Source organism: Micropterus salmoides, unplaced genomic scaffold (assembly GCF_014851395.1).
Source record: "Micropterus salmoides isolate LMB-PRFRI ecotype aquatic unplaced genomic scaffold, ASM1485139v1 Ms_hic_scaffold_17, whole genome shotgun sequence".
Lineage (NCBI taxonomy): Eukaryota > Metazoa > Chordata > Actinopteri > Centrarchiformes > Centrarchidae > Micropterus > Micropterus salmoides.
Window position 1 is genome coordinate 29,343,451 of NW_024040817.1, and position 14,978 is coordinate 29,358,428.

General features: G+C 41.3%; 1 protein-coding gene across 4 annotated transcripts in view; it reads right to left on the bottom strand.

The window, feature by feature from the left end:
* Positions 1 to 14,978, bottom strand: part of ptprua (protein tyrosine phosphatase receptor type Ua) — a 193,611-nt gene that overhangs the window by 83,726 nt on the left and 94,907 nt on the right. For all 4 annotated transcript variants that reach the window (XM_038724919.1, XM_038724918.1, XM_038724917.1 and 1 more), the window contains exon 3: positions 11,939 to 12,210. In XM_038724919.1, coding sequence (XP_038580847.1) covers positions 11,939 to 12,210 — 272 coding nt within the window. The remainder of the gene's footprint in view (positions 1 to 11,938; positions 12,211 to 14,978) is intronic.

Here is a 14,978-nt window from a genome sequence, read left to right on the forward strand (position 1 = left end):
AACAGTAATCAGGAATGTTTCTATTTTAATCACAACTATAACAGTATGTATTAGCAAAACATGGCCATCTCTTTAAACCACCAACAGGGAAATATCAGGATTTGGTTTAGGCTCCTCAGAAGAAAAAAATAAGACCACTCTAGAGACACTATTTTCTAGTAAAAAGTCATGGACCTTAGAGGGAAAACTATCATAGAGGCGCACAAAAACCAATTTGTGCACCAACACCTGACAGGCCTGAACAGATCGGATTGCAAGGCAGCCACGTGACACTTCATTTCAGTTGTGTGTAGTGATCACATTGGTTTTCGTAATGTTTATAGATTGCTAGATATACTATATGGTTAAACCTTTGTTCCCATCGTAGACATGGGAATTAACATTTGCAATCCAGTTTTCAACAATAAAACACATAGCTGGTCTAAATGCAAATCTCAGTTGTTATTTGCCCTACCCTGATCATTAAACAGACCTTAACCAAACTATGGGGGGATCCTTTTCCGAAACAAAGTCTAAGGAAAGAGGGTGCTCTTATGTTTTATAGATTGTGAACCCCCTTGAGGCAAATTTTTGATTTGTTATATGTATATATAAATTAATTTGACTTGACTTTATAATCTCTTGCCTAATGGATGAGCATGAACACTCTTACCTTAGGTCTAACCTAACAAACAAACACCTAGAATTCCTCAAAACAATATGTGTTCTTTTCCAACAGGGAACCAATTGTATGATTAAAACCACTGAGAGAACAATTACTCAACACATCAAACATCTGAAAACCATTCACTGCGCAGTATATGCATACTATATAGGGGATTCTAGGTAGAAGACTAGCCTATATAGTGCACCAGATGGCAAAATTAAAACCCAGAATACTCAGCTAATTTCACATACACCCATGGCATTTTCCATAGTATTAGTTTTAGGCATTATAACTCTTATTACAATCCATTCCTTTTCTTAGACAGTCTGGTAGTGGACAGGTCGTGTCAAAAACTACACAAATAGATGTGTTAAGAGAAAATGAATATATATATACGTATATATAGCTCAAGTGGACCCCTGACATAATAATATTTATATTTCATAATATATTCCCAGTTTGAAACATGGAAGCAGTTTGGGTTGGCTGCTCTTTTTTCAGAGATCTTATCAAGCCATACAGTGCACAAAACATGAACAAATAACTCTCGCCTTCTCTACTGTTCTTTTTATCAATCCATCCGGCAGCTGCAGGAGCACTTAAACACATCCTAAATATTCATTCACTCATCCAAATGAGCCGGACACACGCAGAGCCTCAAAGTGAATCGGGAGGCCTCCCAGAGTGCCACAATGTCATTCTGGATATCTGAGCAGTAATTACAGTCAGCAGAGCACAGCACATTTCCTCTACAAGGAACTCCTCACTTTTCACCGCAGCGCAACAAACTCTAAACTTGAGGGTTGGGTGCATTAACAGAGAAAGGAGTAACTGCATACTACATCGGACCTGTGTGTGTGTGTGTATTTCTGGTGACCAAAGTGTTTCACCAACTCACACTAACTCTAGTTATTTATGCCAAAGCCCAGTGGAAGTCCGACTGTGACTGTGCACTCAGACGGGCAATAGATTACAATGTTGACAATACATCAGGCTTTAAGTGCCTAGGGCCAATCAATACCACAAACGGCCTTGGCAGATGGATACAGACTAAGGCTTTCTTTCCACTAATTTATTTATTTTTATTTTTCATTCCTATGTCGGGCCATTAGAGACGTCTGACCGATTAACTCTTCAATTCATCACGCGTCAACGCACCCACCACCATCGATTCACTCAGCTCCGCGCTTTGAGCCATCATTAAGCTCCTCCACATCTGCCCTCACTTAAAGTGCGTTTGAGTATGACTGTGCCAGGCACTGAGGAATAACCTTGGCATCCAATGGCTGCGCACATACGTATGCAGACACAAGCTATTATATAAATGGCTACAGTAGAATCCCCTTGCAGTTCGTACACAAACCAGGACAATGCAAATGAGACAATGTACTCAGTGTATGAAGAGTGGAGTGAAGCTGGAGTGGTGGCCCTGAGAGCTCAGTGCACTGCAGCTAAAGAAAACCCATTTATAAAGCACAGCAAAATGAAGAAAACAGTGTCACCAATTTGACAACATATGCTGTATGTAGTATAACAAAATGCACTGCAAATAAAGGCAAAAAAGTTTATTAGTTATAATTATAAAAACAAAGTTTCCAGGGGACACAAAAAGTGTTGATCATGCCTGGGCATGTGATTTGTTGCCATGGTTTTGGCTCATGGAGCGTCGTTGACTTAGCATATTAAAGGTTGTGTATGCTATACACTAGGGCCCCATACACACTATTAAATTTTGGTTTTAAAACGGAGACCTTTTGCTACGTTCGCATCTCCCATCCAGACTAAAACGAAAGTTTAAAAAAACACTGCTGACCCTATTTTTCATTTTAAAACTCCGGGTAGCATTTTAGTGCGGAAGGACTTTAGAAACGATGACGCAGACAATCACGATTGGCTCTCTGATTGGGTCTCATAAGTCATGCAAAGCAGAAACAGGATGCTACTGACAGAGCTTTTGACTTGGTATTTTTATTAAAATATATTGTACCGTGCAAATAACCCTTATAACCTACACTTGTACTATGCATATTGCCGTATTTACTTTGCGACCAGTCTGTTTTCTAAAAGTCTATTTGCAAGTGTATGTGTGTTGAGCTGTCAGGGCCACCATAGCAAGGAGATATAAAAAAGATATGTAGAGAGAAAAACAGGAAAAGATAGTGGTGGAACACCTTGCATAGGAGGAGATAGAAAGTTGAGGGCGGAAGCTTAAGCCACACTGATATTGCTTGTCATGATGGGGCCTGATATCATCTTTAATATTTGATAGGAAAGTTTCCCCCTTTTCCAATACTTACACAAGTGGGCACAGAGGAAAATCTATTTCTGCAACAAATATTAGAGATGGGTTTGAGAATATCCAGTTCAAGGTGATGCCATTCTCCAGCTTTCTTTCAGCCTCTTTCAGGCTTTTGTTGTAACAAAAATGGGCAACAAGAAGGAGGCCTGTAGCACTGCAGGAGCCACAATCTGTGAAGTGTGAATCAAGGTTTAGTTTACTGGAAGCAGCAGGGTGCCATCTCCCAAGACGGAGCGCTGTGTCATCGTCAGAAACCAAACGAAATGACACGAGAAACAGACCCACATCAGGCAGCAAGCCGTGACACAAGAGCAGCAAATGTAGACAGTTAAGCAGCTGGACAGTCACTTTGTAAAAAGCATGCATCATTTTAATATGCGCCCCCCAGCCTGGTGTTTGGCTCATAAAATTCAATGCCAGAGGATTGATATTGTAAAGTAACAAAATCCATACTGTATCCGAGGGGCCTCGCAGTGAATACATAAAATCAGTGGTGGCAGTAACAGGGATTGTATTAAAAACAAGATTTGCACAGTAATTAATATTTTAATCTTTTAGTTTTCATTACAGCTCTGCGGAATTTATTTATGTGTGCACTAATGATAATGCGCTCAATTGATATGTGGAGGCCATCCATCTTCACAAGGACTTTGATTAATTTTAATGACTTACATGCAGTCTTTAGATGCAGAATGTGGTGAACAAAAATTGAAACAATGTTCTGTTAATTGATTTCTTGAGCTAGAATGAGGCCAACACTATTGATCCATATTGGCAATGTGGCGGTAAAACATTGAAATATATGACATGCAGTTGTGCCTGCCATCTTCTCTTCAGGCTAAAGAAATCAAGTGAGGCGTACACTAGTTCCACTGCTGTGTGCTGCTGGAGGACAACAGAGCATGTGCTGAATGTTTTTCTTTTTGTGAGCGTGAGCGTGTGCGTGTGAGCAGTTGCATACCTAACAGTGGATGGTAAATGGTCTGTACTTGTATAGCGCCTTTCTAGTGTTTTCCGATCACTCAAAGCGCTTTTACACTACATCAAAGTGGACCTCTGTTTCATCAGTCAGTGAACCAGCAAGCAAACGGGACCACTGTAGGTCATGCTTTAAAACATGTAAAAAATCTAAAAACCTCTGGTGTGTGTATTTGAATTTCAGCCAAGAGGCCTGCAGGTTAAAACTCATACTCAGCACTGCCCCTGCAGGCTGGAGCTGGGATTTTAACTGCTCACTCAGAAGCCATTTTCCCCCAATCATACTTAGTGTGACAGGCATATAACACAGGACTTCAACCATTTTGAAAACATACATTTACTAAATGTAAAAATGTACACTTAGTGTTCACCAGCACATAATGACACAAGTTCCATTTTAGATAGCATAGAGTGTCATTCACGTTCTAGCAGGGATAAAAAAAAAAAAAGCCAACTGAATTATTCTTATGAATGTAGTTCTGCTATCATTCCAACTGTGTAGTAAATGTATGTACAGCATACTGTTTGCTACCTTGATGGTTGAGAATGTGTGAAGCTTAAATCTAGCATCGCTGGTGCCACTAAAAGCCACCCCGGGTTTGTCAGTTGAATACTTTCTATGCAGTAGGATGTTCTGTTTGCGTTAGCAGTTACTTAATACAGCTCTGACACAGGCTGAACTGTAAACACAGAGGCCGACATAAATGAGATAAAGCTGTGCTGGATCACCTGCACACATAGTTTCCTCTGAATCCCTCATGCTTAGGTAGACAATCTGAGTCCAGTGCAGGAACGGCTGACTCCTCCAGAACAAATAAAACATTCTATATAGAGAGGTCATTACTGTAAGTAAATACAGTACAATGGCTATTGAAGAAAATATGCTCACCCTAAATAGTATCCGAAATAGGGCTTGAGTTCATGAATATATTAAGAATTTCAACTTTACAGTCAGCAAAATTTCCAGGAAAAAACACCCTGACCTCTGTAGCTACGAGCCAGACTGCTTGTATGGGCTGTTTTTTGGGGGGCTGGTTGCCTTATGAAGACCAAAAGTATTAGATTACCTAACCTTATTTTTGCCACACTACTTCAGTGCCAGGGTGAAATAAGGTGATGGGTTAGTAGAAAAGAGAGATAGATAGGAACGATAAGAAAGAAGGGGGATGCACTGGGAATTAAGATGGTGAGATAAGGAGGACAAAGCGGTCACGGAGTGAAGAACCCAGGAAGAGTAAAAAAAAAGGATAGAAGCAGTGTTTCCAAAAGAGCACCTCTTTAACACATACTGTACTTCCCAAAACCAAGCTGACAGGGAGAGAGTGAGCCAGTCTGATCCATTTTCTCCTCTGTCCTTCAAGGTCATGACAGTCCAAAGTCCAGTCTCCAATAGAAAAGCCTGTTTACCCAAGTCAAGCAGTGTCTGACCCATGATCACCCGGGGTTAGGTCCTGGGTCAGATGACACATGCGGATTGAATCAGATTGTCCGTCAGTGCACGTTTAAACAGCCTAATAGGTATCAGTGCTGCAAACTCTTCCAAATGCAAAGTATAGCTCAAGCTTGCATGCTGTGTGTGTTTTCTTAGCAAGATTTGTCTGTGCAAGGGATACAAACTACAGATATACATATGCAGTATATATAGTATGAGTTCAAACAAGCCAAACCACTCACATATTTCAATATATATGTTTACCTTTGTAACAACTAACTGTAACGCGAATTAGGCGATACAATCATGTTAAATAGAGTCAACATAATATTCACTTAGTACAAAACAATAGAGGCAAAAGAGGAAAACAATGGATACTTATTGGTGATAGATATCTCTGCCGGAAGGGTCCATGTGCTGCCCCTGGCTGTGCCAGAGTTGGGGCCCTTAAGTTGCATTCAGAGTGCTCATCCTTATCTGGGAGGTCTCTCCATCATGATGATTTTATTTGTTGTTGTTTTGGGTCAAACTATCAAACATGCTTGAAAATATTGTGTGGGGATGATTTATAATCAACCATGTCTCCTAGGTAGTTTGTTGGCTCCACTGTCCATGCTTTAGAACATATACTATTATATGTCTTACAACCTTCTATAACTTCTTTTTCTGGACACTTGGAGGCAGCAGAAACAAGCTGTGAACCCAACACCTTTTAGGTTGATGGCAAGCAGTGGCTTATTTACACATCTAGCAGTTAGCAGCAGTATCATTAAATCATGTTGATGCCCACCCAGCAAGTGCAAGTCTACTATTCACTCTCTTTTATTTTATAAATTTTAGACATAAAGGTCAGCTTTCTCTTCATGGAAACTACCATTTAGCCTGTAAATACAGTTGTACAATTTCTTCTGTGGCTCTAGAGAGGCTATCCCAAGTCTGGGGATGTCATCAGGGTTCTCTGGGCTTAGAAAACAACATTTACAAAGAAAAACTGTTCAAATTGGGGGCATGGAGTTTGGAAGCTGTGGTCATATAAAAAAGGCAGAGAGAGTATGAGGAAGAGATGATAATCATTGCATTATGGGAAACACAGGATCCAGCATTTTGTGGGTTTGAGTCTGCTGCATCAATTTTAGCTTCTTCTTCTTTTTAAATCTGTCTCTTGTGAGTCCACCCAACTTTATGGACGTGCAATACTAAATCACAGGAGTGCATCTTTAATGGCCATTTAACCATTCTGACCAACTGACCCATTGCTAAGCCACACCCCGAATACACAGCTGGCCAATCACAGCGCAGTATAGGTCTTGCTCTAACTGAGGTCCAACAGTTTCATGGCTGCGCTCCATTGACTCTAATGCAAAAGGAGTCGCTTTCTAGCTTGTTGTCTTTTGTCTCAGTCGTCGGGGGATGTGGTGGTTCACTTCTACTGTGTGATCGGTAGGCTTCAGCTTCAATTTTTCATTTTATTCGTGTCCGTTTGAGTCAGTTTGACAGCCTGAATACAACCTTCAAATGCATAATGCAACTGCAAAACTGTCTTTCTGAGATCGCTTTTTCCCGTGATTTTCCCTCAGGGATCAATAAAGTTTCTATCTATCTATCTATCTCTCTATCTATCTGTCTATATTGTATGATTGAGAAAATGTTCTCATTTAGAGCACAAAATACATGATCAACAATCGACTTGTGAAACCCAGAAATATTGGCATTGAATTTTAAAATCTCATATCAGTGAAACCCTAAACGCAAAAGGCCAACAAACACCTCTGATTACAGTCCAACATATCTCTGTAGCAGTCTGTCTTCCCTGAGGGGGTGTTGATGCTCGCTGGGTACTAGATTTTCTTTTTTTAAATTTAATCTCAACCACCACCACTACCACCAGCAGCCACCCACCCACACACACACACACACACACACACACACACACACACACTTTCTCCTCCAAGCTCTCTGAAGTGGTAGTCCTCTCACAGTTTGGAGCTGCTACTCTGCGGCCTGCAGGGGCTGCTCTGTTTGCTGGGAGTGCTGGACAGTGATCTTTATCAATGGGACTGGATAGACGAGTGGAGCCCTGTGGGGCCTGCGCTGAGCTTCGAGCCATAGCGGTGGGAGCTGGCAAGGAGAGGGGAACTGTTCCCAGGGCAAAAAACACTCAAAAGAGACAGCAAGCCTCACTCTGGGCCAACTCCTGTCCCTCTTTACACAGCAGATAGACACACTTTGTTCCATCAGGCCTATGTTAAAGCCTCTTCACTCATCTGCATGGCTATACCTGCTTCATTACGTGCTGAGATCATCCAGGTTTATAGGACAAATAAAGCAATCTGTTCTGTGTCTACATGCTTGGCGGGAGGACTTTAGCGAACAGCGCCTTCTCATCACTCAGGCACCTTGGACATACATCACCAGAGTAGTAGATTACATTGCTTATGCACGCCTGTCCAAATGGTAAACACTGCGGCGCAAAGCAAACTCCCCACCTCGGCTGACGTGTCTGATTGTACAACTCAGCTTCCCCCTCTGACAGCGTCCACCCCCCTGCCTCCACCTCCTCCTCTGCTACGGTGCAGACAAACTTCTTGTGTCCATACAGAAGGGAAGAAAATCATTACTTTAAATCAGTTTGGCTGTTTGTGAGAGCCGCTCAGGACAGGAGACCTGAGGATGGTAAAGCGCGGGCAGTCCTCATTGATCTGTGCAGCCCTCTAATCTCATTAACTGGCTCTTGATTTATTGAGATGGGGCCCAGGGTGCGCCAAGGTTATGGAAGCAAATACCAGGCCCGCTCCCCCGCAGTGAGGGTCGCATGGAATTGAGGTCAATTGACTGTTGGTGGACCCACGCTTCTACAATCCCTTACACCAGCCATTGCCTTCTCATTAACGACGTTGTGTGTTATGTTGTGTGTGTGTGTGTGTGTGTGTGTGTGTGTTGGGGGAGGGGGGGGGGGGGGGGTTGTAGGCGGCAGGCTCTGTGGGAAGAAAGAGACCATTAGGGGATAAATTATTGGCCATAATGAGGTGATGCAGGGCTGCATCCAGTCATCAGAATCTTACAAGCTACACAGCAGCGCTAATAATGCAGCACCGACAATACAGGCATCAAACTGAGCTATTGATTACACTGCAGCATGCAGCTAAATCGACCAATAAATAAAGACACAATGCAAACACACGGCCACTGTAATTATACAGCTATTGAGCCACTGTGATATATGGCACAGCTGCAACATGCAGTTCTTGCATGTGGTCAGTATTGGGTGAACACTGAGCAGCTCAAAAGGGCAGCTAGTAGTTTAGTGCTTTACCGTGTGACGCCTGAACTTTTTTAAAGGCCCCATACTATGCTCATTTTTAGGCTCATACTTTGGGTACTTTTGGGTGTCTTCTAGATAAAGTTTACGTGCTTTAATGTTAAATAAAAAACACTGCTTCAGCACCTCTGTTCACCCTCTATCTGAACACTCCATTTAAGCTCCTGTGTTTTTAATGCCCCCCTTCCTAAAATCACCCTTTCATCTGATTGGCCAACTTCCAGAAGCCTGTCGTGGGGCAGCAACTAGCTGGTAGAGCGCTAATATCAAGCCCCCAGGGCGTGCGCTGTGATTTGAAGCTAATTTGACATAGTGGCCAAAACTTGGAATTACAACTTCTGGGTCTGTCTCATGATGCACACTGGCCCCAAAAGACTTTTCAACAGAGACCTACACTGGGAAAGAAGTGGCAGTAAAACAGTGAATGATTAATTTATTTTTGTCACAACCCCTGCAAAATGACTCGTTTCAGCATCAGAATTTGATTCATTCAGTCTGATAACATTCGGGAAGTCTAAAAGAAGCACATGATTGAATAATTTTATCACACAATGTGGAAGCTACACAGGAGATCATAGACGAAAGTATTGGACAAATTGATCTCTAGACCAGAAGATGGCTCAAGATGAGAAGTTAAGGGATCATCAAGGTCAGTGAGCTTCATCCTTTGGGGACCATGTCATAGCAACCCATCCAGTAGTTGTTATGGTGATATTTCTGGACCAAAGTGGAGGACTGACCAACTGTCATTGCTGTCCCTAAAGCCATGCCAAAAGCATGGCTTAAAATATCATCAAATGTTCATTTCAATGTCGTGGTGCACAGTAATGAAGCTGAAGCTGGCATCAGAAAAACTCTTGAACATTAACAAACAGTTATATTTTTCTTTATATTAAATTTTCTCGAACTTGTAGTAGTAATAGTTATAGTCTGTAGTTACTGTCTGTGTCATGTCTGTCATATATGTAGCACCGTGGGATGAGTAGGAACAAAATTTCACACCTCTGTATATTTTTAATACATTGGGGGAGTGACAACAAATTTGAACTTGAAAACTCTTCATACACGAAAACCAAAACAGAATAATAATTTTGTTTAGTTTATCTAATTTTACAAAACAGAAACATGATACGATTTCATCACAAGATGACTTCACTCACAGAGCCAACAGTTTTATTGAATTAATGCTCAGCCCCAATAGTAATCATCTTGATTATCTCAACTCATGTTACTGTATGCTCTGTAATCAATCACTGTGAATCATTATTCATGATATGACAGGTAGACACTGACTTAAAAAGATTAACACTTAATGAAAGATGTTAATTATTTATATATATCTGTATAATATATGTGAATCATTTTTTGATTACTGATTAATCATTCATTCTATAAAATATCACATTTAATGGAAATGTCCATCACAATTTCTCAGAAACCACACTGATGTTTTATTCAGTCTGAGTAGTATATCAAATTTATTCATTTTATATTCAGAAGGAATGAAACTGTGACCAGAATGTGTGATAACTTTACTTCATAAATGAAAAATCAGTTTTTAAAATGACAATTTCTGTCAATCAACTTATTACTTAGCTATCACTCAACTAATGATGCCAGCACTCCCGATAAGACGGTGTTTGACTTTTGAAGGGGTATTCCCAAGAGACAGACAAAAAAAAGGTCAAAATTAATGCAGAGACAGGGATCTGACTTTCAGTCTGTAGTATAGGTCAAGCTCCAAAAACACCGGATTCTACATTTCCCATAATCCAACTCTATAGCGTCTTTCCATAGATCCTTCCTGCTTGGTTAATGCCTATGTCTTCAAAACTTTACACCCCAGTTTCTAAGTAAGGCTTTCTGGTAAAATGTTCAACACAGCAACCCTGACCCAACCCTCACAAACTGGCTTCAAGCTACAAATGTTCTTCCTCTTTCATGTAATAAGAATGAATCTGAAATAATGGGGGCATTTGACGGTGTTGCAAGTTGTTTTGAGAGATCCAGTTTGCCATTTTTGGACTCTGGACAACAAGTTGGGGGTATGTGTGGGTTACTACGCTGTTTGTTTGAGTCTAGAGCTGCAACGGTTAATAGATTAGTTGTAACAATTAAATTGATTGCCAAATATTTTAATAACCAATTAATCACGGTTAATAATTTTAATCAACAATAAAAATAATCATTAGTTGCAGCCCTATTTGGATCCAGTTTATCAATGTCTATTGCAGAGGTCACTGATAGGCGGACCGCGTTCCGGATCCGGACAGCCGATCTATTATTGAGAATTACTACCTCGTGACGGAGCTTTTCTATTTTAAAATGCGCAATTTTTCTAGCATTTACTGTCCTCGTTCAGCGGCACAGGAAACTCACAGACCAATCGCATGTACTCTAATCGTCTCATGTGATTCTGCTCAGTCAGTCAAATCTGTGCATTGTTAACGGGCCTGAGCATTGCGAGTCGGGTCCGCCAGTGAGATACACAGAGGAAGAGAGGAGACGAAAGAGAAAAGAGACTACACATGGCTTTTAACCAAGAATGTACAGATTCTCACATGTACATTCTTCCCACGGGCAGTTCAAAACCGGAATATCTCATATATCTCCAATCCTAGCTAGAGCTCACATTTCTCACTGAACAAGAGAAAGTAGGGAAGTGCTAGCTATATAAGAGGGAATGAAAGAGAAGAGGAGGCATTACAGCTGTTCATTTGTTAAGATGTGTTGAGGGGGTTTATTTAATTTAGATCGCAATCAAAATTGAAGTTTGAAATAAATTCCTAAGTTTCATATATTGAGAGTCGACACAAACAACCCAGCTAATCTGCTTCATAAGGGCTATGTGGCCGTGGTTTGATTAGATTTGATTGACAGTGCTTTGGCAACATAACATAACAGCCCGAGAACTGTCATCACATGTTGATTCAAATGTTGCTGTATCCTGCTTGGTCCATGGAGTACTTGACATCACATTTTCCCAATGCAGCCCCGCCCACATCAAACCAGTGAGAAGTGCACGGACAAAATACACAAAGGGAAACTGGCAGATTATTTTGTGTGCATGTAGGACGCCATCGCTTATTGTGAGAAGGTGATTGAGAAAATGCTATTTTTTAAACTAAGCAATACTGTATTTCTCCACCAAATGTGACTGATTATGTACAGTATATGAACACATAACTTCGACCTTGGTGTTGGGTGGGGCAGTAATCACTGAAGGGCAATGCTGTCCTCATATCTTTGTGTAAAGGCTCTCACCTGGTATTCACTTGGCCAGAAAGTGCTGACAGCAAGCTCCACCTGGTGCCACTGGCGTCCCTGGGAGCCCGAGATATTCCACACAGCGCTGCCCTTTGGCCCCCCGTTGACCCGGATGTGGACCTGCAGGTCCCCGGGGCTGTGGCCGTCGCGGCTGTACAGGAAGTAGCTGAACTGGATGCAGTGGGTGTCGTTTTCGCTGAGCGGGAGCAGGAGCAGCTGGGCCCGCTGACCCCCGAAATGCTGCGAGGAATTGACCATCATGAAGGACCCTGGAGAGGAAGACGGAAAGTAAGGGTAGAGTATATTTTTTTTCCAAACACTCAATCAATTCAAACACTGCTCATTTTACAGTTAAATTATTATTGGCAGACTCTCATAGACCTCTTTCTGAGAGCAGTTTGACAGTTAAGTTCTAACAAAACGGAACGACCTTGCCAAGCAAAGACTCTTCTCTTCTGAACAGCAGCTGCTCTACCTACATACACTTCACAAATAGCCGCAATTTTAGCATTTCCACCTGCCAGACTGCCCTGAGTGACCTGAAATGTAAAAAAATAACAAGATCCAACTCTGTGGGCTTCACCTGTAACACCTCAGCCCAGGATATATATGTCATGTTAGTTTTCAACCACTGGCTCTTCTTTATTTTTAAACTCCCGAAAAAGAGTCTGAGAGCCAAAGTTGACAGGCTCAATGCTGTTACTCAGAATATCTGTGTGATCCTCTCTGGCTATTTGTCTGTATTTGGTCTGTGCTTCCCCTTCTCCCTGCTTCCCGCTTTTGCAGGGTTTCCATCAGTTTTGCAGCGCTGCTTCAGATCTGGCGTGTTCAAAGCAGCAGCGCTGGGTGTCAGATTGGGCTTTCATTTTGGACTGAGGTTCAGAGAGTCACTGCTGGCTCTCTCATCCGGCAGCACAGCAGAGATCCCCTGGCCACGAGAAGAATGCCACTGTGGAGGGAGGGGCATTACTGGGAGAGCTTTGCCTTTGACTGTGGCCTTCACAGAACTAGGAAGCTCAATTTAAAGTTGAACAAAAACATATTTTGCATGCCATAAGTGGATGCCTATTCAAAACTAAAAACAACGCATATTATTTCAACATGAAATGCTAATTTTTGTAGATCCTTGATGATAAAATGTTTTCTTCCATACTCATTGCTTTTTTAAAATTCTGGATCACATTACAACATGCTAGCCTGACATGCAAAGGTTGTAGAGCGGGAGGGGCCAGAGAAAGACTTTCAGGCTGGCTGAACCAGTTGTCAATAATAATAATAATAATAATAAAAATTTCTAAGCATTTCTACTGTAGCACTGAACACACTCCAAGACATTATAATTTAGACCACATAAAACTCTTGCTCCTAGAGAGGCTTGAACTTACTGTAATGGTTTCTTTATACTTGCGTGCGAGACACCGTGGCATGGGTCTCCACAGATGGTGCACGAGCAACAAGCATGCACAAAGGCATTTACGGTGCATTGTTCTTTCATGGGGCGTACTAACAAAATATTCTGTGAAAAAGCTAGAAGTCAACTAGAAAACACAAAAGTGATGCTAGTGATGTGCCGGAATCAGTATCTGTTTACTGTACTGTACAGTGTTTGAGCAAAACCAATAGCAAAGCCCTTTAGAGGGATATGCACATACTCATAGACCTGGAGTGACTTTATTTTGACCTTGAGTAACTATATTTTGAACACTTCCATCTTGAAATAAAAGTGTAGTGTGCAATAGATATAAAAATTTGGAGGTGCATCACTAAGCACCATGACGACTTGCAGGGTCTATGTGCTCAACGCAAGATACGTTAAAACGTCCTTATTGGAGCGGGAGCCCTTTTGCAGGGAACACTGCATCAAGCAGAAACATATCTCAAGTCCCTTTCAAGAAAAGTACCAGCCAAATGAATGTAATGTCTTCCACTGTGACACACTGCACCCAATAAAACAGCAAACTGTGCGGTGCTTAATTTTGTTTGTTAGATCACTTGCAGGCTCAGATTGTGTGGTCTGATCCTAACATAAGGGTTGTTATCAACTAATGATTCTCTCAGTAAAACAGGTTCCTGCAATGCCTAACCATAAACTGACGTTAACTTGAATGAAAGTCCTAACCCTCAACACAGGAGGCAGCGCAACAGGAAACACTACTCAAAGGGAAAATACACACTGACAGAAGAGGAAAAAAAACATAAACAAACAATAACGCTCGGCTGGATTGTGGATAAGTTGCTATATCCAAAAAATAGAAGATCAAAAACAAGGCGATAAAAGCTGACGGAAGCAGATTGTTTCAAACACACCCTGTCCTTATTGCATGTCTTGTCCTTCTCTATAAAAAAAACCCCACAGGTGGGTTAGAAGAGACAAATTAATTTATTAAAATATCAACACAAATGCCATGTTGGATGGAAAGCAGCAATAAAATTATGTCTCCACTTGTGCTGGAATAATTATGTAACCTTGTCACATGTCATATGGACACACACTATCTCTCATTCATAATCATAATTTTACCCTTTACCCTCAGTCAGAACTTCTCTACTAGATATGATGAATCTATCTTTATCAACAGGCTATGTACCACAGCACTTTAAAATAGCTGTAATTAAACCTCTTCTGAAAAAGTCCAACCTTGATCCAGATGTTTTAGCCAACTATAGACCTATATCTAACCTTCCATTTCTCTCTAAGATCCTTGAGAAAGCAGTCGCCAAACAGCTGTGTGACTTTCTACAGAGCAATAGTTTATTTGAGGATTTTCAGTCAGGATTTAGAGTACATCATAGCACAGAGACAGCACTGGTGAAAATTACTAACGACCTCCTTATTGCATCAGACAAAGGACTTGTCTCTGTACTGGTTTTATTAGATCTTAGTGCTGCATTTGATACCATTGGACATCAGATCCTATTGCAGAAACTGGAACATTTCATTGGCATTAAAGGAACCACTCTAAACAGGTTTAAGTCCTATTTATCAGATCGATTTCAGTTTGTACATGTTAACGATGAGTCCTCCATGCACGCCAAA